The 27,562-nt window shown below is 39.7% G+C and overlaps 1 protein-coding gene across 8 annotated transcripts in view; it reads left to right on the top strand.

Moving 5' to 3' along the window:
* Nucleotides 1-27,562, top strand: part of LOC108409671 (uncharacterized) — an 88,195-nt gene that overhangs the window by 26,257 nt on the left and 34,376 nt on the right. For 4 of the 8 annotated variants that reach the window (XR_012129079.1, XR_012129080.1, XM_073231193.1 and 1 more), the window contains exons 1-2: nt 22,755-23,028; nt 23,953-24,035. Coding sequence is in view for 4 of the 8 variants with exons in the window: in XM_073231193.1 (XP_073087294.1) it covers nt 22,939-23,028; nt 23,953-24,035 (173 nt within the window). In the remaining 4 variants the exon portion in view is untranslated. The other 4 variants (XM_073231192.1, XR_012129081.1, XM_073231191.1 and 1 more) reach the window with 4 other exon arrangements.

The following is a 27,562-nucleotide window of genomic DNA, read 5'->3' as shown; positions in this document are numbered from 1 at the left end:
TTCTGACTTGCTATTTAATTATACTTTCTATTGTGTATTTGGATGCTTTAATTTTCATTAACTTTTTTTTTTAGAGGGCATCTCACATATTTATTGATCAAATGGTTGTTAACAACAATAAAATTCTGTATAGGGGACTCAATGCACAATCATTAATCAACCCCAAGCCTAATTCTCAACAGTCTCCAATCTTCTGAAGCATAACGAACAAGTTCTTACATGGTGAACAAGTTCTTACATAGTGAATAAGTTCTTACATGGTTAACAGTGCAAGGGCAGTCATCACAGAAACTTTCGGTTTTTTCTGCATCCGTGGATGTTTTGTTGCCCTTGTCTAGCTTGGATTAATACTTGGTCTATAGGCACAGACCTGATCATCTACATCTGCCCTCTTACAGCACTAAATTATGTTTTCTACCTTTATCTTGCATCTACCTACCACTTCAGCATTAACTTTTAAATTAAGCTTTTCATGTATCAGACAGTATATTTTGAGCATTCTTTTAGACAAATCCCTAGACAATTTAAAGAGAACCAGACTAATGTTGGATATCAACTACAGTATAAGCAGTGAAGTTCATCTTATATAAGAGAAAGATGATTCCCGAGTCAGAGTCCAAAGAAGTGTGCAAGTGGAAAGTTATTTGACAGTCTATTCCCTTTTAATTCATTCTTATAACATCATTTATCACAAACTGAGAAAACTATTCGTAAGGATTAGGATTTGAAGGTCATATTTTTAGATAATATACCAGCTAGGCTTTCTCTAACTATCCAATTGTCCAGAAATAGGTCATTTTTCACATGGACTAGACACATATTTTTATAGTTCTCAAAAAAATCCATTTCTAGGAGGTCCTGGTCACAGTTCCCAGAGGATAAACTTTAAAAGACATGTATTGTAAAGAAATTAATGTCTTTTCGCTAATATGAAGTTCCTGGGTCTCATCGTCCACACTATTTGACAGCGTTAGATCTCAGAAATCAGTAACAAAGCTTAAATATTCCATGCTATCTCTGACAAGACTGTAAATTAAAAGAATGTCAAGCTGCTTAGTTTTTAAAATGAAGGCAGGCTTCCTGGAAGTCACCCTTTTCCCACCACTGACAACTCCAGCCAGGGTGTGAGCTAACCCCAGCAAGGCGTGCGAGGGAGGACCCTCGGAAGTGGGACACATAGTGGAGGACAGGGAAAGAGAAAAAGAGCAGTTTCAAAACCAAGAATAGAAATAAGCAAGTCATTTTTCCAACTGCTTCAATACAAAGAGAATTCAAGAAAATTAGAAATACTTTCTCAATAAGAGATGGTAAGTATACTAAAAGAGGCACCCCTTCAGAATCAAGTGTTGTTGACTTAGATGCAGTTGTGCTTCTGTGAGGAGAGGCACTCCAGGTCAATGTGCTCAAACTGCATTGTAAACACAGATCACATTTCGTATTATAGTTTGAGGAGTGGCCATACAAACCTGCTTGACATTTGGCCTCCTTCCAAATCCAAGCAGTGGACTCAGGGTGAAGCAAGGTGACATCTCTGGTGAACTGATATGAGGGATGAGAGCAGCATTTAGGAAGCTAATTGGATTTGTTATCTAATTTGCCCTGTTGGAAAGAAATGAATCTCATTTCTTTCCTAGAAGTAAATTCTAGATCTAGGGCTCATCTGTGTTAATTTCTATATAGATCTGATTATGTTCTTTCCTTTATACACATTATTATGTCTGTATATTCTCCTGTAAAAATACTAAAATGAACAATCACACAAAAAGATTAGTGTTCATCAATTCAAATCACAAATTTCTATAGAGGCCAAGGATGAATAAATAATGGTCTTTATATTGTTACAGTAGAATACCATTAATACAGATCAATTTGGACATACTATTGTCAAAATATATCTAAACGCCATTCCTCACTGAGAAGAACTGGGCCTCCCCAAGACAGTCAATTCCAGGGCTGGAACAGGAAACACCAGATCAGCCTGGAGCATCTTGGGCTAGGAAACGCTCACAGAATCAATGAGACATTTCATAAAGGCCTGGGAAATCATTTTGAAGAGGCTCCTATTGGTTGTATCTAAGACAATTAGACCCTTGATATAAATTACAGTAATAAGGGATTTTAATCCACTGAGCTAGGAAAACCTGAAGTAATACAGTTATAAATAAACAAGGCAATTGAACATCTGGTGAAGAACTGGTATTTATATAGTCTCACAGCACATCCCCACAAAATACTTGGTAATTACAAAAGGAAAAAGAATAAGACTATGGGGATGCCTGGCAGACACTAACATGATCAGGCGATGAGCGTGAACATCGCCAGTGATGGGACAGACGCGGACTGGGGCCACTTGATGGGACGCCATGAGGAGAAGCTAGCATCCCTTCCCTGCCATTCCTGCTGCAGATGTATGATCTGAATCAAATCATGAAGACATACCAGACAACGCCAATTTAGGAACATTCTACAAAAATACTGACCTATAACTTCAAAAGTACTAAGGCCATAAGAGTCAAGGAAAAACTAAGAAACTGTTGCAGATGGAATAAAACTAACGAGATATGACAACTAAATGCAACCCAGATTCTGAACAAGGTTCTTTTGCTGTAAAGGAGATTATTGGGACATTTGGCACATGGGGCCTGAAAATTAGGTGGTAGAGTCTTATTCATGTTAAATTCCTTCATTTGATGGGTATTATAGGCTGAATTATGTGCTCCTAAAATCTACAGGTGGAAGCCCTAAACCCCAGCACCTCAGAGTTTATTTAGAAATAGGGCCTTTAAAGAGGCGGTTAAGTTAAAATGAGGTGGTGGGGTGGGCCTGCTGCAGGCTGACCAGTGCCCTCACAGGAAGGGGAGTTGTGAATGGACAGAGCGGGCAGAGGGGTGTGCATGCAGAGAGGGCCACAGACGCAGGGCGAAGGCGGCCATCCGCCAGCCGGGAGAAAGGCCCCAGAGGAAACCAGACCTGCCAGCACCTGGACCTCCAGACGTAAGCAAAATTAGCTCCCAGTGTTTAGGCCATTCAGTCTGTTGTGTTTTGTTATGACAGCGTTTTCTTTCATTACTCATGCCACTTTCAGACCATGGGTTTTCACTATTGAATGATAATCCCTGCTCAGTTTTGGACCCTGACGTGAGACTAAACCACTTTTACCTTTCCTCACCTCTGTGACATCTGCTTTCTAGTCACTCCACCCTATTCTGAACAGTTTACTGACCTGGCTCAAATTCTCCCTCAGCACTGCAAATACAGCCCCAGTGCCTCTTGGCTCCTCAGAGCTCCACCGACTGCAGCCTCAGGCCCTCCATCTGCCCCTTCGCATGGTCACACTGGGGACACTGTGCTCACCCAGAGCTTCTGAATTCACACTGACTTTCCGTAGCGTATTAGCCCTCCTTTCTTTACCCCCCAGCCACAGTCCAGCAATCTCAGCCAGATTTTCCTTCCCCTCACCCCTCCTCTGCTGACCTATCGGTTTCTAGTATGTCCATTATCTCTCCTTTCTTGAGTCCCAGGTACCAGAGTCTATCACTTACCCCTTTACCCTCCCTTGACCCCTTCTTCATTATATTCAGAAGTCCTATTATTTATTATTTCATAACTCTTCCACTAGCACAGAGCCTCCTTAAGAGCAGGGACTGCAGCTCACTGAGGCATCCTTAGTGTCTAAAAGAGTGAGCCTCTGATGAACCTCACACTATCTTAGATTCATTGAATATTTGTGGAAGGAATAGAGGAGAGAAAAAGGAAGACAAACACTTTCTTCAATCCAGAAAGAAAGAACTCCTTATTCAGTCTAACAAGTTTAAACCTGAAACAAACTTTGAGAAATGTGTATATTATAATATTTCAGTAAATCTGAAAATATATTATTTTCAACATTAAAGAATTAATTTAATGCTTATTGGTATATGTGTGTAAGAGAATAATGAGCAGTCAATGCAAGGATGCTCTAGAAGAATAAATATTCATGAAAAAATTCACATATATTATTAAGTATAAAAAGTAATTACAGAACAGTATAATCTCATGTTGATAAAATATATAGTCATAAAAATGACTAAGGAGAAAGTCTATGTGGTCTTGGATTTTGGAGACAACTTTAGATACACCACCAAAATCAGGATCCATAAAAGAAAAAAGCTTGACTTCATTAAAAGCAAAAAATTCTGCTCTGCCAAAGGCATTGCTAAGAGAGTTAAAAGACAAGCCACAGAGGGGGAGAAAATATTTTCAAAACACATATCTTGTAAATGACTTGTATTCAAAATATGCAAAGATCTCTTAAAACTCAACAAGAAGAAAACACACAACCTGATCAAAAAATAGGCAAAAAATCTGAACAGCCACCCTCATCAAACAAGATGTACAAATGGGAAATAAGCATATGTAAAGATGCTCAACATCAGTTTGCATGAAGGAATTGCAAATTAAAATAACAATTAGATCCCACCACACAGCTGTTATAATGGCTAGAATCCAAAAAACTAAGCATCCCAACTAGTGTTGAGGATGTGGAACAGCAAGAACTGTCATTCATGCTGGTGAGAATGCAAAATGGTATGGCCACTGGGAAGAGTTTCTTACGAGGCTAACAGTTGCTCTCCTGGATGCATATCCAAAAGATTTGAAAACGGGCATCCTGCATGGGAAATGTTTATAGTAGCTTTAACACAAAAACCTGTATGTGAATGTCTAAAGGAACTTTAAAGTGAAAATTGACAGCAATCAACTTGTCTTTCAGTAGATGAATAGATGAACAAATTTTGGTACAATTATTCAGTGACAAAATGTGGATTATTTAGTGATGAAATGAGTTATCAAGACATAAAATATGAATGAATCTTAAATGTATTTCGCTCAGTGGGAAAAAAACCAACCTGAACAAGCTATATTACTATATGATTCCAACTATGACCTTCTGAAAAAGACACAATTCTAAAAAGATCAGTCATTGGCAGAGGTTCGGGGAGAGGGTAGGAGGGTTGAAAGTGAAACACAGGGTATTTTTAGGACAGTGACACTATTCTATATGAAACTGTAATGGTGAACACACAACATACTTGTCAGAGCCCATGGAACTTTACAGCACAAAGAGTCAACCTCAACTCAAGCAAACTTAAAAAATCACTGACAGTGTCTCGAGATCCCAGCAGGTGGGGCAGAATGTGACAAAAGAATCCAGTGGTTTTACAAATGTCTGAAACTACTTCACTAAAAGGAGTAGGAGGAAAGGTGTTTATTAAGTAACTTTAGAAATGAGTGAAAACAGTAAGATAAAGGCAAATAAAGGCAAAAGAAATTACATATAAATTCTGTAGTCTAGTTAATGTTGTTTCCCATCAGAGTAGCTATTAGCAATTCTGATTCTGCTATACATGTCTACTAGAACTGGACCATTATGTCGTCCCTCTGAAAGGGTCTAAAATCAATGACACTTCAGTGTCAAAGAGGACACCTAACACCCAGATCTCACTTTCTAATACCATTTCTAATAAAAAGACCATGGTTCCTTGGAAAAATGGCTGACTAGGACTGAGGCCAGGAAGATGAGTCTAGAACCATCTTGCAGTAGCAGAAAGTAAGAAAGTACTAAAAAAAAAAAACAACAAAAACAAAAAAGCCCACAATTTTGGGATATATCAAAAGTCAAAGATACAAGAACCCAACTGAAGAGCTCCCAATGGCCAAAACCAGAAAGTTTTGAGCAAACAAATAAATGTAGAATTGGATTACAACTCAAAGTATAAAGTTCATACTGAAATGAATGAGTGAGAGAGAGGGGACAAATCTCCCATGTAGAAGAATCCCAGATAATTCACACAGACACGCCACCATCAGGGAGGCGGAACATAAGTCCCCGCTCCATGCTCTGGGTTGCTCATGGAGACGTCTTTCCAAAGAGTACAGTGTGGGGAGGAGGAGAGGAGAGTCACTTTACAGTGAAGAGACCTGGCAAACATTACTTCATCCGGACAATCAAGGTCAACCTTGTAATAAGTCATGTGCATAGTATGTGTCCTTGATATGGTAGAGTCAGAATGGCATTTTACCTCTGTGGTCTTCCTTCCAAAAACCCATAATTCCAGTCTAATCATGAGGAAAACATCATCCAAGTTCCCAGTTAAGGGACAGTCTACAAAATGACCCACGAGGACTCAAAAATGCCAAGGTCATCAAACACTGTCACAACCAAAAAGGACCTAAGAAGACATGATGACTGAATATAATGTGGTGTCCTGGATGAGATCCTGAAACAGGGAAAGGAAATTAGGTAAAAACTAAGGAAATCTGAATAAAGAATATTATTTAATTAATAATAAGGCATTAATATTGGTTCATTAGTTATAACAAATATATCATACTAATGCAAGAGGTTAATAATAGAAACTGGAAATGGGGTATATGGAAACATCTACACTATCCTTGCAACTTTTCTGTAAACTTAAAACTTTTTAAAAAGTATACTTAAAAAGGAAGAAACTAAACCGTAAAGGTAAGCCCCAAAACTTATCAGTAGTTGTGTTTTAGTGATGGGATTTCAGGTGATTTTTCTTTTTGCTCATCTACATTTTTAAAATAATACTATTGGGTTTTGCTTTTCAGCTCTTGAAGGCTGGACATTAAACCTAATAGTCTCCAGCATTCCATCTCCTGCTGCTTCAGGTAGGTAGGGCTTTTAGCCCTTGTTCAGCAGGTCACACCTGTTACCACCTCCAGGGATGGAGCCCTACTGCATTGAGGATTCCACCACGGGATGGCAGTCCTGGAAGGTCAGTCCACTGTGTGGTTTCTAGGTGTTAGAGTCGCCAAGAAAGACATGGTTCCCACAGACACTGGATGGAGCAACACTTTATTCACACAGACACGAGACAGAACAAGATCAGCCTCAATAGTACACAATGGTCCTGCACAAACAGTGCCTCTTTCCCCACAGCTGACACAGGTCTGCATGCACCCTACTTGTGCCTCAGGTGAAGAGCCTCATTCTCTCCCACCAGGACAAAATACAGCCGTAAGGATAGCCACGTGCACATGCTTTGAGCACAACAAAGAAGAACTCATCACACCCAGAACAAGGGGCTATGCCCAATGCAGGCTGCAATGGTTTCCTATCTCTGGGGAAGGACAAGTTCCAGTCCAAGGGACACTCTTAAGCAGTCCTGCAAGTGTCAGCTGGCTGTGTATGACTGCCTTTCCCCAAATCATTCATAGGGATACACACCTGACAGGGTAACCTCTTTTTGAAAAAATGTAAAGGAAATATAAATATCTCATAGTAATAGAGGTAATTCATTTTGAATATCAGGGGGAATACAGTGAGCTGTTATTATTAGAGAAAGAATAACTTCTGCAAGTTAGATTTTAGGAATCATACCAAAAAGAAAACAGCAAAACTAATACAGTCGGCCCTTGAACACAGTTTCACCTGCTCAGGTCCACTAGTACATGGATTTTTTTCAATAAATGTATTGGAAAAATTTTTGGAAGTTTGTGACAAAAAAAAATACTTTCTCTAACTTATTTTATTGCAAGAATACTGTACATAATACAAATAATGTACAAAATATATGTTCGACTCTGTTACCCATAGGATTCTGGTCAACAGTAAATTTTAAGTAGTTCTGTTTGGGGCCAGTAAAAAGTTACATCAATTTGCAACGGCATAGGGTTTGGAGCCCTAGTCCCTGCATTGCCCAAGGGTCAACTGTAATTCCTGGTAGAAGTAAAATCTCAAGCTCTCCAGAAAGACAATCCTCCATATGTTATGTAAGTCAGAGGGAGACAAACAGAGCAGAATTTCTTTCACCAAGGATGGCAGTGTCTCAGAGGGGATATGAGAAGACATCAGTCCTGTTGGCTGATACAGGGATTCCTCTAAAACTTGCCATCCGCATTGGCCTGAAGTGCCAAACTCCAGTGACAGCACATATATTTGCCACCAAGATGGTTGGCTTCATTTCCACATACAAGTTACATGCATCAAGACCAACATACTCAATGAGAATTTGTTTGTTGTTTGTAAAACGAACAGCTAGTGAATAATAATTGTGAATTGAGACAAATATTACTTTAAAATGACTAGTATCTGTTATCTAGAAAAGCTGTATGGATATCGAAGTTAAGAATGGAAGTTCTTTCTACCTTGGGCAATTATTCAACTTCTCAGGGCTTCAGTTTCTTCATCAGTATAATGGAGATATCTGTAGTCCTTACCTCATAGTTGTTGTCGGGGTTCAGTTGAATTAATACATGTTCAGGGCTTAGAATGGTATCTGGCAAGTTGCAAGTTCTATATAAGTGAGCTGTTATTTAAGTAAGGGTACTCAGTGACTTTTAACCATCTCTCTTACTTTCACATTCCACTCAGATCTCCAATCCCAGCATCATATTATTGCCCACTCCCCCCTACCCGAAGCCCTACCCGCTTCTCACTTGCTTCTCCGTACATATCCATTCTCCGAGTTACCCAGACGCAAAGCCTGCAGATTCCTCCTTTTCACTCTTACCAGAATGGACACATCCTTTAAGTCAACCTTTGGTTATGGTTCTTGCATTTTTCTCCACATTGCCATCACTAATACTGAACTTAAGAAAGAATCCATCAATAATCTATGAGCTTGTTACTCTACCTCCTTCAAACACGCCAACCCACTGATCCCTGATCCCATGTTAAATTTTCTTTTTTTCTCTATAGCAATTTGTTAAGTTATAATTCACATTCCATAAAGTTCACACTTTTAAAGTGTACCATTCAATAGCTGTTAGTATACTCACAGATTTGTGCAACTATCACCTGTATCTAATTTCGAAAGGTTTTCACCATCACCCAAAGAGACCTCATGCCCATTAGCAGTCATTCCTATTTTCCTCCACCTTCAGCCAGACAATCCCTAACATTTTTTTGTCTCTATGGATTTGCCTAATGTCACATCCTCATCAGTAACTTATTATTATCCAATCTTTTTTATTATAGCCATCCTAATGACTATAAAGTATTATCTCATATTTTTTATTTGTATTCCCCTGATAACACTTCATGTGCTTTATCAATCATTTGGTTATTCTCCGGAGAAATGTCTATTCAAATCATTTTCTCTTTTTAATTGGGTTATTTGTCTTTTTATTTTTGAGATGTGAGAGTTCATTATATATTATGGATATAAGTCCTTCCCCAGATATATGTTTTGCAAACATTTTCTTCCATCCTTGTGTTTTCAATTTCTTGATATTCTTTGAAACACAAAAGTTTAATTTCTATGCATTCCAATTTATCTGACTTTCCTTTTGTTGCCGATGCTTTTGGTGTCATGTCCAAGAAACCATTGACTATCCAAGGTCATAAAGAAACAGTCTTATGTCTGCTTCTAAGGGTTTAATAGCTTCACCTTGTACATTTGGGTCTATGACCCATTTTGAGTAATTTTTGTGTACGATGTGAGGTAAGCGTCCAGCCTCATTCTTTTGCATGTAGTTATCCAGTTATTCCAGCACCATTTGTTGAAAAAACTATTCTTTTCCCATTGAGTTGTCTTGGTACCCTTGTTGAAAATCAGTTGACCATAAAGGTAAGAGTTTATTTCTGAATTGTCAACTGTATTCCATTGATATACATGTCTGTCTTTATGCCAGCACCATAGTCTTGATTACTATAGCTGTGTGGTAAGTTTTGAAGTCAGAAAGTATGAAGTCTTCTAATTTTGTTCTTTTTAATATTTTGGCTATAGTGGGTCCTTTGAATTTCCATATTAATTTTAGTATTAGCTTGTGAATTTCTGCAGAAAAATTTGACTTTTGAGAGCTTTTACACTGAGAGCTATTATACTGAATCTATAAGTCAATTTCAGGAGAATTGTCATCTTAATATGAAGTCCTCTAATTCATGAATATGAAATGCCTTTACATTATCTAGATCTTCTTTAATTTCTTCCAACAATGTTTTATAATTTATAGAGCACAAGTTTTACACTTTTGCTAAATTAATTCTTAGATATTTTATTCTTTTGAGGCTTTTGATTGTTTTCTTAATTTCAATTTTGAATTGCTCACCACTAGAGTATAGACACAGAATTAAATTTTATATATTGATCTTGTCTCCTGCAGCCTTATTGAACTCATTTTTTATCTCTAATAATTTTAGTGGATTCCTCAGGGTTTTCTACATACAAAATCATGTTATCCTCCAATATAGTTTTACTTCTTCCTTTCCAATCTGGATTCCTTTTCCCCCCCTTTTCTTGCATAACTGCCCCCTCTAGACCTCCAGTACAATGTTGAATAGAAGTGGTGAGCATAAGCATCTTTATTTTGTTTCTGGTTTTAGGGAGAAGGCCTCCAGACTTTCATAATTTAGTGTGATATTTGCTGTTGGTTTTTCATAAATGGGTTTCATCAAGTTGAGGAAGTTCTATTCCTACTTGATTGACTGTTTTTTTTCTTATCATGAGATAGTGTCAGATTTTGTGTGAAATCTAAGCTTTCAGCATAGGTTAACTTTCTAAAGAACAATTCTTATTGTATCACTTCAGTTCTCAAAAGCCTTCAATGCCTCCATACTACCCACCATGTCAGTAGATTCTTCAGTTCTTGAGTTGATGCTGTAATGAGATGTGATCCTTGGGAAACTTGAAATGGAATGGATGTATTTTGCATTTGAGAGGAATGAGAATTTTGGGAGGGAGATGAGAAGGTAGATTGTAGTAGGCAGAATTTTTCTGCTATAATCCCCAGAATCTATGAATTCCTGTGATTATGTTATGTTATACGGCATAGTTGACCTTAAATAGGAAGATAATCCAGGTGGGCCTTAATTATCACATGAGCCCTTAAAAATCAGAGAGCTTTCTCCAAACAATAGCACAAGAGGTAGTCAGAGAAATTTAAGGCACGAGAAAACAATGTGCCATTGCTGGTTAAAAGATGGAGATGATCCAATGAGAAGGAATGCAAGCTGACTTTGGAGCAGAGAGCAACAGCCTTCTGACAGCTAGCAAGGAAACAGGGACATTTGATTTACGGCCTCAAGGAACTAAATTCTGATAATATGAATGAGTTTGGAAGTAGATTATTTCCCAGAGCCTCCAGATAAGAACCCAGCCCAGCTAACACCCTGATTTCAGCCTTGTGAGACATTGGACCCAGTTGAACCCACACAGACATTTGATCTACCGAACTGTGCACTCATAAATGTGTTGTAAGCTTCTGAATTTGTAGTAATTTGTTATGCAGCAATAGCAAACTAATATTATGACTGTCCATTATTCATCTTATTAATGAGGGATTCAATTATTCATGAGTCAAAGGTAGAAGCAACACAAATGCCCATCAACAAATGAATGGATAAACTAAATATGGTATGTACATACAATGGAATATTATTCATGAAAGAAATTCTGACACACGCTACAACACAGATGACATTAGGCTAAGTGAACTAAGCCAATCACAAAAGGACAATTTAGTATAATTACACTTAAATGACGAATCTAAGTCAAATTCCTTGTTGCATCTCATACCTTCCTTCTAGAATAATCTTTTTTTTCTTCAATATTTCCTTTTTGAAGTTCCTAAGTACAAATCTGTTGATAATTTCTCTCCATTTTTGATTATCTGAAAATGCCTTTACTTTGCCTTTATTCTTAAAAGGCAGTTTTGGTGGATACAAATGAGTTATTTATAATTTTGGCACTTTAAAGACACTTCTCCATGGTCTTTTGCTTCTGTTGTTGCTGTTGAAGTCACTGCTGAAGTCAGTAGTCTGTCTTTTCTATGTAGGAAATTTGGAAATTCTTTTTGGGTCTTGGTGTTCTACAGTTTCATTACAATCTTTCTAGGTGTAAATTTGTTTTGATTTATTCTTCTTGGTATAAATAGATTCATGTCATACGTCAGTTCTGGAAAATGTGTAATCATTATCTCCTCGAACATCACTTCTTCTCCATTCTCTTTATCTTTCCAGGATTCTGATTATACATTTGTTTACCCCATGCTTTTCAAACATTTGGGTGCATATGAATCGCCTGGGGAGTTTTTATTGACCAACGCAGGTTCTGATTCAAGAGGTCAGTAGCGAGGCTGAGTCTCAATTGCTAACAATATCCTGAGTGAGGTTCTTCTACTATTCTGTACGTCGTACTTCAAATAACACGGCGTTAGACCTTCTCTTTCCATTCTCCATATCTTTTAACACTTCTTTCATGTTTTATACCTCTGTATTTCTCTGTGTTGCATTCTAGTTAATTACTTTCAGGTTTATCTCCAAGTTAACTTATTTCTCTTCCCTTCTGTCTAACCTGCTCTTTAACCACCAATCAGTCCATTTTCAACAACTGAATTTTTCATTTCTAAAAATTGTATTTTGTACTTTTTTATATACATCCTAGACATCTCAAATAGTGCCTTGTATCTTGCATGTTTTGCTTATTCCATCTCCTCTTTCATTAACTATGATCATGCCAAGAAAAGCTGCTGTTCCAGATGTAATCTTTAAATTTTATATCTAAATGGCACCTGATAAACAGCTTTCGATCCAGCGATATTTTTTTCAATCTTAACAAACATAAACGCTAGAAACCATTAGATTCCACTGGAAAAAAAAAGATAGTACACCTTTGTTATCCTGCCTCAGGACACATCAACTCCCCAGTATTGTGCCACAATTTAATTCTCAGGGATCTTGATTTTTTTCTCAATGCACAAGGTATCTCACTCGTTCACCTTATTGATGATAACAATAATATAATCTGAAGAGCAGAAAGTAACAAGTGCCTAGAGGCCCAAGTTAGACAAAGGCTCATCAGAAGATGGGAGATTTGCTCCACAAAATTAGAGGGACCTGGCAGTCCAGTGAAGTTTTTGGCAGAGCAGCAGACTGGCACAAGACAGGATATTCCCTCCAAAATTAAAAATAAGTTGGATTATCTTGTACATATAATTCTTGGCGGGATCTTTGCATTTTAGAAGCTATATATACTATATTACAAGGTAACCTGTTTGATGATCTGATACTCTATCTGGTTTGAATAAGCCCCAGAGCAAAAGAATCTTCATCTTGTCCAAGCAATACTGCAAACAGCTCTGCCCTTTGGTACCCGTGACTCACCAACTCAATTCAATGGCAGATTAAATACCTTGGGCTGATTCAGATAGTACATGAAGCCTGGGGTGAATCCCTTTGGAGAGTCACTGTGAAGGCTCCCAAGAATCTGAAAGAAAGCCACATCCTTGTTGGTGTGCGACTACTACCCTTTTGGAAAACAGCAGCTTGCTGGCCACTGAGTCCTGCTAAGCATGGGACACCTGATGATCAGGAACCTCAGTTGACGATGATAAACTTGGACTTTTCAGATCTACCTAGCATTAAAACTGGCTATAAGCATAACACTCCACAATCAAGGAGAAGTTAATATATTAGAGACCTGCCTTAAAAGACCCTCAAGGAAAAAATTGAAAAAGAATATTGTCCACTTTTCTAGCAGGGCTATATGTCCCATGCTGCCATCTCTCCCTCAGCTTATTTCATGAGATTACACTGATTCATAGTTTCCCTGTGACTAAGTGATGTGTCTGCGGCTGACAACAGGCAGAGGTGGATCACCTTGATATTTGAGCCCACTCTGGGGTGGCCCTGAAGAGACATGAAGGAGAGAGAGAGAGATCTTCCCAGTAGCGGACCTTCGAGTACATTTTTTTGTCCACATTGCCCAAGAGAAAATCTTGATCGGTTGGTGTCAAGCTCTTAGAAGAGACAGGATCAGAAGATCGACGACAAGAATATTTGTGTTTCACATTCACCCTAAGTATAATGCCTTCATTGAAGAGAAGGTTCTTAGTAAAAGGAGCTCAACTAACCTGTCTTAACAATTAGCCACTGTCTCCAGTCAGCCCATCGTTATTCAGTGGGCTTTTGAACAATTGACTGTAGTGGAGACAGTGACCTGCTCTCACTACAATTATCTTGGCTACTGTCCCAGTCAGCTGGCAAATTTACCATCAGTGATGGAGCCTGAAAGCTCCAATATGGTAGAATAACTAATTGGACCAGTTTCAAGTAACACCAACCATGGACTTACGGGTTGGCTTTTTCATCTACAATGAATGCCACCCAACATTGCTTTTGCCCAAGAAAGTCTTTTTATTTATTTATTTATTTGTTTGTTTGTTTGTTTTGTTATCATTAATCCACAATTACATGAAGAACATTGTTTACTAGGGTCCCCCCTTCACCACGTCCCCCCCCACACCCCATTAACAGTCACTGTCCATCAATGTAGTAAGATGCTGTAGAATCACTATTTGTCTTCTCTGTGTTGCACAGACTTCCCCATGACCCCCCCACATTATACATGCTAATCATAATGCCCCCTTTCTTTTTCCCCACCCTTATCCCTCCCTTCCCACCCATCCCCCCCAGTCCCTTTCCCTTTGGTAACTGTTAGTCCATTCTTGGTTTCTGTGATTCTGCTGTTGTTTTGTTCCTTCAGTTTTTTTTTGTTTCTACACTCCACATATGAGTGAAATCATTTGGTACTTGTCTTTCTCCGCCTGGCTTATTTCACTGAGCATAATACCCTCTAGCTCCATCCATGTTGTTGCAAATGGTAGGATTTGTTTTCTTCTTATGGCTGAATAATATTCCATTGTGTATATGTACCACATCTTCTTTATCCATTCATCTACTGATGGACACTTAGGTTGCTTCCATTTTTGGGTATTGTAAATAGTGACGTGATAAACATAGGGGTGCATCTGTCTTTTTCAAACTGGGCTGCTGCATTCTTAGGGTAAATTCCTAGGAGTGGAATTCCTGGGTAAAATGGTATTTCTATTTTGAGCATTTTCAGGAACCTTCATACTGCTTTCCACAATGGTTGAACTAATTTACATTCCCACCAGCAGTGTAGGAGAGTTCCCCTTTCTCCACAACCTTGCCAACATGTGTTATTGTTTGGATGGTGGCAATCCTTACTGGTGTGAAGAAAGTCCTTTTTGTGTGCTATAAAAAGAAATAAGTCAATGCAAAAAAATTCACTGGTCATGTCTGTTTCCCCATCACCCAGATGTAGCAGGAAGTGCCTATTAAATATTCAGTTACCATGTCAACCAGTACATAGTATTTTGCAAGCTTAAAATGCTATTTTACAGGATATGGTAAGTGTTCTGAAGAAGAATTAGTTTATGTCTGTAAGACATGGTTCCCACCACCAAGGGTGGTTGGGGTTGACACTTCTTACGGTCATACCCAATGACTCATCAACAAAATATTTGTTTCCAATCCCCATGACTTTTTACTCTGCTGACAGACTTTGCCATATTCAAAGGAGAAATGTTTCTATCAAAGGATTTAACAATAATCCCATTAAATGGGAGCAACTACCATCTGTCTTCTTAGTCCTGGGGACTATGAAGTGACAAAAAGGTGGTATTTAGTCCTGTTTCCCTAGAGGAAGTAGAGTGACTGCTACAAATGGAGGCCTGAAGGAGTATGGTTAGAACCCAGTTGATCCCAAGGGTGCCTCTATTAAGTCAAGAAGTGAAAATGAATATAAGGGTTTGGCAATCTAAGAGTTCAGATTCCTCTGGAATGAAAGCTTCAGTGAAAAACCCAGCAACCTGAGGTGCTTGGCTGTGTCCACCATGGCTCATGCCAGTTGCACATTTTCTCCTTGATGTGTTGTATATATACCTGGATATGTATACAAATGTCATTCTCTATTCTTTCCTTTTCCTTCAGGATAGTTAACTTTACTGTTTTGTACTTGTATTGCAGAATTTGAGATGGTACCCTGATTGAGATCCTAAATAAATTTTAGTGTCCTGCCTTTGAGAGTTTCTGAACAGTCAAGGATCATTGTACAATATAAAGCAATTTTTTGGAAGTATAATTGTGGAATCATTTTTTATTTCTGTGTACACAGCACATAACACAATACAAAAGATAAAGCATATATTTAAATGATTGTGTATTGAGTGGATATATGGAAGGGAAGAATTAAATAAAAGGTGGATGAATGAGTGGATGTGTGGTAATAGCAAAGAAATGTACGTGGACTTTTAAAGCGAATTCTACTCCATTTCTTCCTTTTGGGAATTGTATTAGACATACGTTAGAGCCTCTCAGTCTATTCTTTATGTTTATCTGCAGTTCATGTCATCCATAATTTTATCTGAGTTACATTGTTAATAGTTTTCTTCAGCTCTATCTTACAGTTTATTAATTCACTTTTCAGCAATATAATAAAGTGAGTTTTTATTTAAATTGCATTTCAAATTTCTATATACTCTGTATGTCTCTTTGGTACTATCCATATCTTGTTCTTTTATTGTGTCACCCTCTATTGTATCTCCATTCCACAACATTCCACCAAGTTCTATTGTGTTCCATTCCATCAAAGTAGGCTCCATTACATTGTAAACCACTCAGGTACCCTCTGTTGCATTATATTACACCCGATTCCAATTCATTCTACAACATTCCACTCCATTCCACCTATTATGTTCCATTCCATCAAAGAAGGCTCCGTTACCTTCCAACAACTCACGTTCCAACTGTTGCATCACAGTACACCCCATTCCACAACATTCCACCATATTCCACCCCATTCTATTCTCCATTCCTTTTGAAACCACTCCAGTACCCTCTATTGCGTCACACTACACCCCATTTCAATCCATTCCGCAACATTCCACTCCATTCCACAACATTCCAACACGTTCTGTTGCGATCCACTCCATAAAAGAAGGCTTCATTCCCTTCCAAAACAATCTGGTACCCTCTATTGTGTCAATTTACACACCATTCCCCTCCATTCCACAATATGCCATTCCATTTCACAACGTTCTATTGCATTCCTCGGTCAAATAAGGATCCATTCCCTTCCAAACCACTCAGTTACCCTCTATTGCATCACATTACACTCCATTCCACTCAAATCCACAGCATTCCACAACATTCCATGACATTTTATTGTGCTCCATTCCATCACAGAAGGCTCCATTTCCTTCCAAACACCCCTACCCTCTATTGCATCACATTACACCCTATGCCACTCCATTCCACAACATTCCACTCCATTCCACCACGTTCTATTGTGTTCCATTCCACCAAAGAAGGCTATATTCCCTTCCAAACCACTATGTTGCCCTCTATTGCATCACATTATGCACCATTCCACTCCATTCCACAACATTCCTCTCCATTCCACCATGTTCTATTGGGTTCTATTCCATAAAGAAGGCTCCATTCCCTTCCAAACCATTAAGGTACCCTCTATTGTGTCACAATTCTCTCCATTACACTCCATTCCAGAATATTTCACACCACTCCACAACATTCCACCACGTTCTATTGCATTCCATTCTGTCAAATAAGGCTCCATGCCATTCCAAACCACTCCGGTACCCTCTGTTGTGTCACATTACACCCCATTCCACTACATTCCACAATAATTCCACTCCATTCCACCAGGTTCTATTGCATTCCATTCCATCAAAGAAGGCTCCATTCCCTTCCAAACAGCTCTGGGACCCTCTATTGCACCACATTTACACCCCATTCCACTCCATTCCACGCCATTCTCTTGCATTCCATTCCATCACAGAAGGTTCCATTCCCTTTCAAACCTCTATTGCATCACATTACACTCCATTCCACTTCAATCCACAGCATTCCACTCCATTTGACAACATTCCACAACGTTTTATTGCGTTCCATTCCATCAAAGAAGGCCCCGTTTCCTTCCAAACCACTGAGGTACCCTCTATTGCATCACATTACACCCAATTGCACTCCATTCTTCAACATTCCACTCTATTCCACCACATTCTGTTTGGTTCCATTCCATCAAAGAAGGCTCCATTCCCTTCCGAACCACCTGGTATCCTCTATTGCATCACATTGCACCGCATTCCACAATATTCCACTCCATTCCACCATGTTCTATTGAATTCCATTCTGTCAAAGAAGGCTCCATTCCCTTCCAAACCACTCTGTTACCCTCTATTGCATCACATTATGCACTATTCCACTCCATTCCACCATGTTCTATTGGGTTCTATATCATATAGGAGGCTCCATTCCCTTCCAAACCACTCAGGTACCCTCTACTGTGTTGCATTACTCTCCATTCCACTCCATTCCACAACATTCCGCCACATTCTATTGCATTCCATAACATCAAAGTAGGCTCCATCCATTGTAAACCACTCAGGTACCCTCTATTGCATCATATTATACCCAAATCCACTCCACTCCACAACATTCTATTCCATTCCACCACATTCCATTGCATTCCATTCCGTCAGAAAATACTGCGCTAGCTTACAAACCACTCACATACAAATGATTGCATCACATTACACTCCATTCCACCCATTCCACAACATTCCAGTCCATTCCACCACATTCTTTTATGTTCCATTCTGTCAATGAAGGCTCCATTCTCTTCCAAACAACTCTGGGAGCCTCTTTGCATCACATTGTACCCCATTCCACAACATTCCACCCCATTCTATGTCATTCCATTCTGTCACAGAAAGCTCCATTCCCTTGCAAACCACTAAGGTACCCTCTATTGCTTCACACTACACCCCATTCCACTCCATTCCACCACGTTCTATTGAGTTCCATTCCATCAAAGGAGGCTGCATTCCCTACCAAAACAGTCAGGTACCCTCCATTGCATCACATTCCACTACATTCCACAACATTCCACACCAGTCCACAACATTCCACCACTTTCTATTGCATTCCATTCTCAGGTACCCTCTATTGCATCACATTAACACTATTCCACTCCAATCTACAACATTCCACTCCATTCCAACACATTCTCTTGCATTCCATTCCATCAAAGAAGGCTCCATTCCCTTCCAAGCCACTGAGGTACCCTCTATTGTGACACATTACACCCCATTCCACTCCAATCCACAAGATTCCACTCCATGCCACCCCGTTCTATAGCATTCCATTCTGTCACAGAAGGTTCCATTCCCTTCCAAAACACTCTGGTACCCTCTATGGCGTCACACTACAATCCATTCCACAACATTCCACTCCATTCTGCCATGTTCTATTGCACTCCATTCCATAAAAAAAGGCTCCATTACCTTCCAAACCACTCACGTACAAACTATTGTGTCACATTACACCCCATTCCACCCATTCCACAACATTTCACTCCATTCCACCACGTTCTATTGCATTCCATTCTGTTAAAGGAGGCTGCATTCCTACCAAAACACTCAGGTACACTCTATTGCATTACATTACACTCAACTCCACTCCATTCTACAACATTCCACTCCAGTCCACAACATTCCACCATGTTCTATTGAGTTCCATTCCAATAAAAAAGGCTGCATTCCCTTCCAAACCACTAAGACACTCTCTATTGCATCACATTACACCCCATTCCACTCCATTCTTCAACATTCCTCTCCATTCCACCAGGTTCTATTGCATTCCATTCTATCCAAGAAGGCACCATTCCCTTCCAAACCACTCCGTTACCCTCTTTTCCATCATATTACAGCCCATTCCACTCCATTCCACAACATTCCACTATGTTCTATTGCATTCTATTCTGATAAAGAAGGCTCCATTCCATCCCATACCACTCAGGTACCCTCTTTTGTGTCACATTACACCCTATGCCACTCCATTCCACAGCATTCCACTCCATTCCACCATGTTCTATTGCATTCCATTCCATCAAAGAGGCACTGTTTCCTTCCAAACCACTCCGTTACCCTCAGGTATCCACAATACACAAAGCAATCTACAGATTCAATACAATCTGTCAAAGTACTCATAGCATAAGAAGATATTTCAATATTATGAGCTACGTTGCCTATGCTATATTTCCATCCCTGTGACTAAATTATTTTATAATTTGAAGACTGTACCAACTTATCCCATTCACTGATAAAAAGAATATAAAAAGAATAAAGGCTAGAATTCTGAAAAAAATTACCAATCACATTTTACACAGAACTAGGAAAAATATCTGTTTTTTTGTCTGTGGAACCACAAAAGTCCCCAAACAGCCAAAGCAATACCGAGAAACAACAAAACTGGAAGTATTAAGCTCCCCAATTTCTGATTATACTACAAAGCTATGGTAATCAAAACACTATGGTATTGGCACAAAAACAGTTCCTTTCATCAATGGAACAAAATAAAGAGCCCAGAATTAAACCCACACTTACATGGTCAGTTAATCTAAGACAGAGGAGGTAAGAATATATAATGGAAAAAAGTCTCTTCAGTAAATGGTGTGGGTTACACTGGACAGCTACATCAAAAGGAGGACCACTTTCCTAAATGTGTACAGAAATAAACTCAAAATGAATTAAAGACATAATGTAAGGCCTGAAACCATTAAATTCCTAGAAGAACATATGGGCAGCAAGCTCTTTGACTCTGCGCTTAGCAATATTTTTTTGATCTCCTGCCTCAGTGGAGGACAACAAAAGCTAAAATAAACAAGTGGGCCTACATCAAACTAAACACTGTATGGCAAAGGACCATCAACCACAGAAAAGAATAACATACTGAGTAGTGGAAGATGTATGCATACAACACACTCAGTTTGGGGTTAACATCCAAAACATATAAAGTACTTATACAACTCACTATCAAAAAGACAATCCCATTAAAAAATGGGCAGAGGACCTACACAGGCATTTTTCCAAGGAAGACATGTAGATGGCCAACTGACACAGGAAAAGAGTCCCAGCATCACTGACCATTAGGGAGATGCAAATCAAAACCACAATGAGATCTCAATTCACATCCGTTAGAATGGCAAGTTCAAACTGAAGATGAAAGTAACTTGGTGATGATGTGGAGAAAAGAGAACCATTTTACACTACTGGTGAGAATAGACATTGGTGTATCCAATATGGAAAACAGTATGGAGGCTCCTCAAACAAAAAATAAAACTCCATTTAATCCAGCAATTCTGCTTTATGTATTTACCCCAAGAAAATGAAAATACTAATTTGAAAATGTATATGCATATCTATGTTCAGTACAGCATTATTTTAAAAAGCCAAGATATGGAAGTGGCCTAAATGTCTGTAGATACATGAATGGATAAACATGTGAAACACACACAAACACACCACACACACACATAGTGCACACAGAGTGGCATATTACTCAGCCTTAAGAAAGAAAAAAATCCTGCCTTTTGGGACATCAAAAATATAAGCCTCCTTCAGAGCACTTGCCCTTGATATGAGGTCATGTGAATGGTATTTGCCCTCTGTGGCCTTTTTTTCCCATAAAACACAACTCCAAGTAATCACAAGAGAACCATCATGTTAAATGCAATTGGAAAAAATCTTGTAAATGGAAAATATCATTGGAAACAAAGAATGTCTCAGAAACACTAACTACAAAGAGTGTCCTAAGGAGATGAGATCACTGAATGCAAATGATGTATCCTGAACTGGATATTTGAGGAGAAAGGGTCCAACTATGCAAATCTGAGGAAAAGAATGGATGGTGAATGATTACAGTGCAGCATCACTGTTTCAATAATTGTAACAATGAACTGTAATGATGGTAGTAAGAGGGGAAGTGATCTGAGCCAATTGTGAAACCCTTCATTATCTTTGCAAATTTTCTATAAATCTGAAACGACCTCAAAATAAAAATATTAAAAACTTCATAATTTAACATATATTATCTTTAAATTATCTACTAGAAATTACTATTAATCTTGATTGTCAACTCCTACTGTTTTTTTTTAAGATATTATTTATGTCACAGAGAAATAATTAACTTAGGAAGATACATAATTTCCAAACTATGTTACAATTTTCATGTTCAATGGAGAATGCATGTGCATATTTACTTATTATATATAATTTTATTTGGCAGGGTCTTTTTAAGTCATTGTTTCACTGGTGTAGCTGTGTCCTGGGTCCCTCTGAAAAAATGTATATATACACATAAACATCTATGAATCAAGATCATACATATTTTGCATTCAAATACTCATATGTTTACAATTTTATGGGATAGAAAATCAGACTAGAAAATATACCATCCTGACATCAGAAGCATCTGGTGCACACAGCGCTGTTGTAGACATTTGTCATAATAGGATGACACTGTGAACCAAGGGAAGAGTGTTAAGGAGGTTCTCCAAGGAAACATCCCGACTTTATGTGAAGATGCCCGCTTGCAGAAGGCCTCTCCCCGTGCTGACAACCACAGTGAGAAGGTCATTTTGAATGTGTTCAAGGCACCCTAAACTTTTAACAGGAGAAACCAAAAGTACACAAATGACAAATGAAAAACCTCCCAACAAAAACATCAATCCTTAGCGGGAAGAGGATCATAATAAAAAAATAAGGGGATTACAGATATATTAATGCCATGTCTTGGAGACATAAAATTCAATAAATGCCATCAGACTTTGCATTTTTAATAGGAGAAAACGTGCAATGTAAGTCTCATTGACAAAAAGCAGTCATGGTTGTGGTTGTTTATTCTGAATGTTTAAGTTTTCAGATATTCCATCTTTAGTGGTTTTCAGCAGCATGCAATGGTTGGTATTTTAAGAATCACCATTGGCTTTTGAGTGGCAGGCGGCGGCAGCAGAAGAGCACCTCGGCGGCTGGCGATATGGGGCGCAGTCAGGCGTCGGCGGCGGGGGTGCAGGCTGCGGGGGTGCAGGCTGCGGAGCTTCCGAGGCAGTGGCGGGCGGCGGCCGCGGAGGGCACCGTCGGTGGGTGCGGGCGGGCAGCGGGTGTCCTCGGCGGGCGGCTGCCAGGCGGTATCCTTGGTAGTCGGTTGGCTACAGGTAGCTGAGCCTTGGCGGAGGGAGGCAAGGCCAGAGACAGCGTGCGTGGGTGGAAGTTGGCGACGGCAGGCGGTGGCGAGGGACACAACGGTCAAGGACTCCGTCGGGGCGTGCGATGCCGGGGACTGGTGGCGGCGGCCAGCGGCAGCGGCCGTGGGGCTCGGTGTCGGTGAGGGGCGGTGGCGGGTGGCGTCCAGAGGACGAGGTGAGCGCCGGCGGCCCTGGGGGCAGTGGGCTCTGGGGAGGCGACGAGCGCAGCCGTGGGCGTCTGAGTGGTCGGAGGAAAGCAGAAGCGCAAGGGCGGTGGGAGCTGCAGGAGGAGGAGCCGTCGGGGAACGCGCCCCTTCGCGGGCGGGGCTCCTAAGCATCCTGGCCCCCCCCGCCCTGGCTCTGGGCCCAACCCCTGCCCAGCGGGCCTGGGGAGTAAGGACGGAAGGGACACAGAGGTGGGGTGGGGCCACTAGTAAATTTACGGAAATGGGCTGTGGCCTGGAGGTAGGAAGTCCAGGTTCCAGTGCCACCCAACTGTGCAGGTGTGTTGGCGCCTTTAACTTATAATTCTGTTTATGCCCTTACGAAAACAGATCTTCCAGATGGGCTGCAGCTGATAGTTGCTGAGCCCCCAGCATGTAGGCAGACTGTTCTAGCAGACTGACAATTCTTCCTTGGTTGGAGCTTAGATTTTATTATTTGTGCGGGAGGGAGGTGGGGTCAGAAAATAAATAAATGAGCCAGAGGAATATCAGACAGTGCTATGCAGATAGCAAAGCAGGCTGGTGGGTGGCTGAGGCCTGGGTCTCTGCTAGGTGGTTGAAGATGTTGGCCTTCACGCGCAGGGTGGGCTGTCTAAGTGGAAGGCCCTTGGTGAGGGTGTGAGGTTTTGGAAACAGGTGTCACATCCAGCTCTTGTGCATCTATCCACACATCCAGGAAACTACCTGTAAGGCAAGCTCTGAGTAGTTTTGGGTATGTCAGATTCTATGTCTTTGTAATGGGAGGAAGCTGTTCTAATTCCTGGATGAGACTGGACCCGGGTCAGGTGCACAGACAGGGGGGCAGGCTGAGCCAGGTTTTGCCCGTGCAGTAGACTTTGAGCAAATGTCTCAGGTGACTCGTTGTCTGCCTTTAGGAAGACCTTGAAGCCCATTTCCAGACACTGGATGCCAGGAAGATGCTGATCGTGGGAACACCGTGCTCCCCACCCTCCCCAAGGTAAGTGAGCAAGGACTCTGCTTATAGCTTCTCAGAGTTTTCTTTCATAAATTGGACAGCTGCTTTAAACTGGCACCAGATTTTCATAAATAACTGGACACTTGGGACATTTTCATCATTAAAATTCATTCCTGCTCCAGACCAGCAGAACATTTTTTCACTTCTGAATAACAGGAGTGAGGCTGTTCAGTTTTATTGTAATACAGAAACATGGAAATGAGGGCTTCCTGCCCAGCTGCCCATCCTGCCCATCAGAGAAATTGTGCCAGGTTTGAAAGCTCTACAACTAGTAACAATTTGTGGACCAAAGTGTTGTCTCAGTGAGCTTTTCTTTGATTTGTTTATTTATTTGTTTGTTTAAATTTTTATTATGGTATGATTGATATACACTCTTATGAAGGTTTCACATGAATAAACAATGTGGTTACTACATTTACCCATATCATCAAGTCCCCACCCATACCCCAGTGCAGTCACTGTCCATCAGTGCAGCAAGTTGCCAGAGATCCACCATGTCCCTTCTCTGTGATACACTGTTCTCCCCGTGATCCCCCACACCATGTGTACTAAACATAATACCCCTCAGTCCCCTTCTCCCTCCCTCCCTCCCCACCCACCCCCCCGACCCCTCCCCTTTGGTAACCACTAGTTCATTCTTGGAGTCTCTGAGTCTGCTGCCATTTTGTTCCTTCAGTTTTGCCTCATTGTTATACTCACAAATGAGGGAAATCATTTAGCACTTGTCTTTCTCTGCCTGGCTTATTTCACTGAGCATAATGTCCTCCAGCTCCATCCATGTTGTTGCAAATGGTAGGATTTCTTTCTTATGGCTGAATAGTATTCCATTGTGCATATGTACCACCTCTTTTTTATCCATTCATCTACAGATGGACACTTAGGTTGCTTCCATATCTTGGCTATTGTAAAAAGTACTGCGATGAACATATGGGTGCATATGTCTTTTTGAATTTGAGAAGTTGTATTCTTTGGGTAAATTCCAAGGACTGGAATTCCCAGGTCAAATGGTATTTCTATTTTTAGTTTTTTGAGGAACCTCCGTATTACTTTCCACAATGGTTGAACTAGCTTACATTCCCACCAGCAGTGTTGGAGGGTTCCCCTTTCTCCGCATCCTTGCCAGCATTTGTTGTTCTTAGTCTTTTTGATGCTGGCAATCCTTACTGGTGTGAGGAGATATCTCATTGTGGTTTTAATTTGCATTTCCCCGATGATTAGTGATGTGGAGCATCTTTTCAGGTGTCTGTTGGCCATCTGAATTTCTTCTTTGGAGAACTGTCTCTTCATATCCTCTGCCCATTTGTTAATCGGGTTATTTGCTTTTTGGGTGTTGAGGTGTGTAAGTTCTTTATATATTTTGGATGTTAACCCCTTGTTGGATATATCATTTACAAATATATTCTCCCATACTGTAGGATGCCTTTTTGTTTTGTTCATGATGTCCTTTGCTGTACAAAAACTTTTTAGTTTGATGTAGTCCCATGACTTCATTTTTGCTTTTGTTTCCCTTTCTCGAGGAGATGGGTTCAGGAAGAAGTTGCTCAAGCTTATATTCAGGTGATGTTTGCCTATGTTTTTTTCTAAGAGTTTTATGATTTTATGACTTACATTCAAGTCTTTAATCCAATTGGAGTTTACTTTTGTGTATGGGGTTAAACAATAATCCATTTTCATTCTCTTGCATGTAGCTGTCCAGTTTTGCCAACACCAGCTGTTGAAGAGGCTATTTCCCCATTGTATGTCCATGGCTCCTTTATCATATATCAATTGACCATATATGGTTGGGTTTATATCAGGGCTCTCTAGTCTGTTCCATTGGTCTATAGGTCTGTTCTTGTGCCAGTACCAAATTATCTTGATTACTGTGGCTTTGTAGTAGAGCTTGAGGTTGGGGAGCGTAATTCCTCCTGCTTTATTCTTCCTTCTCAGGATTGCTTTGGCTATTCAAGGTCTTTTGTGGTTCCATATGAATTTTAGGATGATTTTCTCTAGTTTGTTGAAGAATGCTGTTGGTATTGTGATAGGAATTGCATTGAATCTATAGACTGCTTTAGGCAGGATGGCCATTTTGATTATATTAATTCTTCCTATCCATGAGCACAAGATGTGTTTCCATTTATTGGTATCTTCTTTAAATTCTCTTATGAGTGTCTTGTAGTTTTCGGAGTATAGGTCTTTCACTTCCTTGGTTAGGTTTATTCCTAGGTATTTTATTCTTTTGGATACAACTGTGAATGGAATTATTTTCCTGATTTCTCTCTCTGCTAGTTCATTGTTAGTGTATAGGAAAGCCACAGATTTGTGTGTATTAATTTTGTATCCTGCAACTTTGCTGAATTCAGATATTAGATCTAGTAGTTTGGGAGTGGATTCTTTAGGGTTCTTTATGTACAATATCATGTCATCTGCAAACAGGGACAGTTTAACTTCTTCCTTGCCAGTCTGGATGCCTTTTATTTCTTTGTGTTGTCTGATTGCCGTAGCTAGGACCTCCAGTACTATGTTGAATAGAAGTGGGAAAAATGGGCATCCTTGTCTTGTTCCCAATCTTAAAGGAAAAGCTTTCAGCTTCTCGCTGTCAAGTATAATGTTGGCTGTGGGTTTGTCGTATACGGCCTTTATTATGTTGAGGTACTTGCCCTCTATACCCATTTTGTTGAGAGTTTTTATCAAGAATAGATGTTGAATTTTGTCAAATGCTTTTTCAGCATCTATGGAGATGATTATGTGGTTTTTATCCTTCTTTTTGTTGATGTGGTGGATGATGTTGATGGATTTTCGAATGTTGTACCATCCTTGCATCCCTGGCATAAATCCAACTTGATCATGATGGATGATCTCTTTGATGTATTTTTGAATTTGGTTTTCTAATATTTTGTTGAGTATTTTTGCATCTATGTTCATCAGGGATTTTGGTCTGTAATTTTCTTTTTTTGTGGTGTCTTTGCCTGGTTTTGGTATTAGAGTGATGCTGGCCTCATAGAATGAGAATGCGTTTGAGAGTATTCCCTCTTCTTCTACTCTTTGGAAAACTTTAAGGAGGATGGGTATTAGGTCTTCACTAAATGTTTGATAAAATTCAGCGGTGAAGCCATCTGGTCCAGGAGTTTTGTTCTTAGGTAGTTTTTTGATTACCAGTTCAATTTCATTGCTGTTAATTGGTCTGTTCAGATTTTCTGTTTCTTCCTGGGTCAGCCTTGGAAGGTTGTATTTTTCTAGAAAGTTGTCCATTTCTTCGAGGTTATCCAGTTTGTTAGCATGTAATTTTTCATAGTATTCTCTAATGATTATATTTCTGTGGTGTCCATAGTGATTTTTCCTTTCTCATTTCTGATTCTGTTTATGTGTGTAGACTCTCTTTTTTTCTTGATAAGTCTGGCTAGGGGTTTATCTATTTTGTTTATTTTCTCCAAGAACCAGCTCTTGCTTTCATTGATTCTTTCTATTGTTTTATTCTCGTCAATTTTATTTATTTCTGCTCTAATCTTTATTATGTCCTACCTTCCACT

This window comes from Manis javanica, chromosome 3 (assembly GCF_040802235.1).
Source record: "Manis javanica isolate MJ-LG chromosome 3, MJ_LKY, whole genome shotgun sequence".
NCBI lineage: Eukaryota > Metazoa > Chordata > Mammalia > Pholidota > Manidae > Manis > Manis javanica.
The sequence above is the reverse complement of the archived record's forward strand: the minus strand, read 5'-3'. Positions and strand labels throughout refer to the sequence as shown.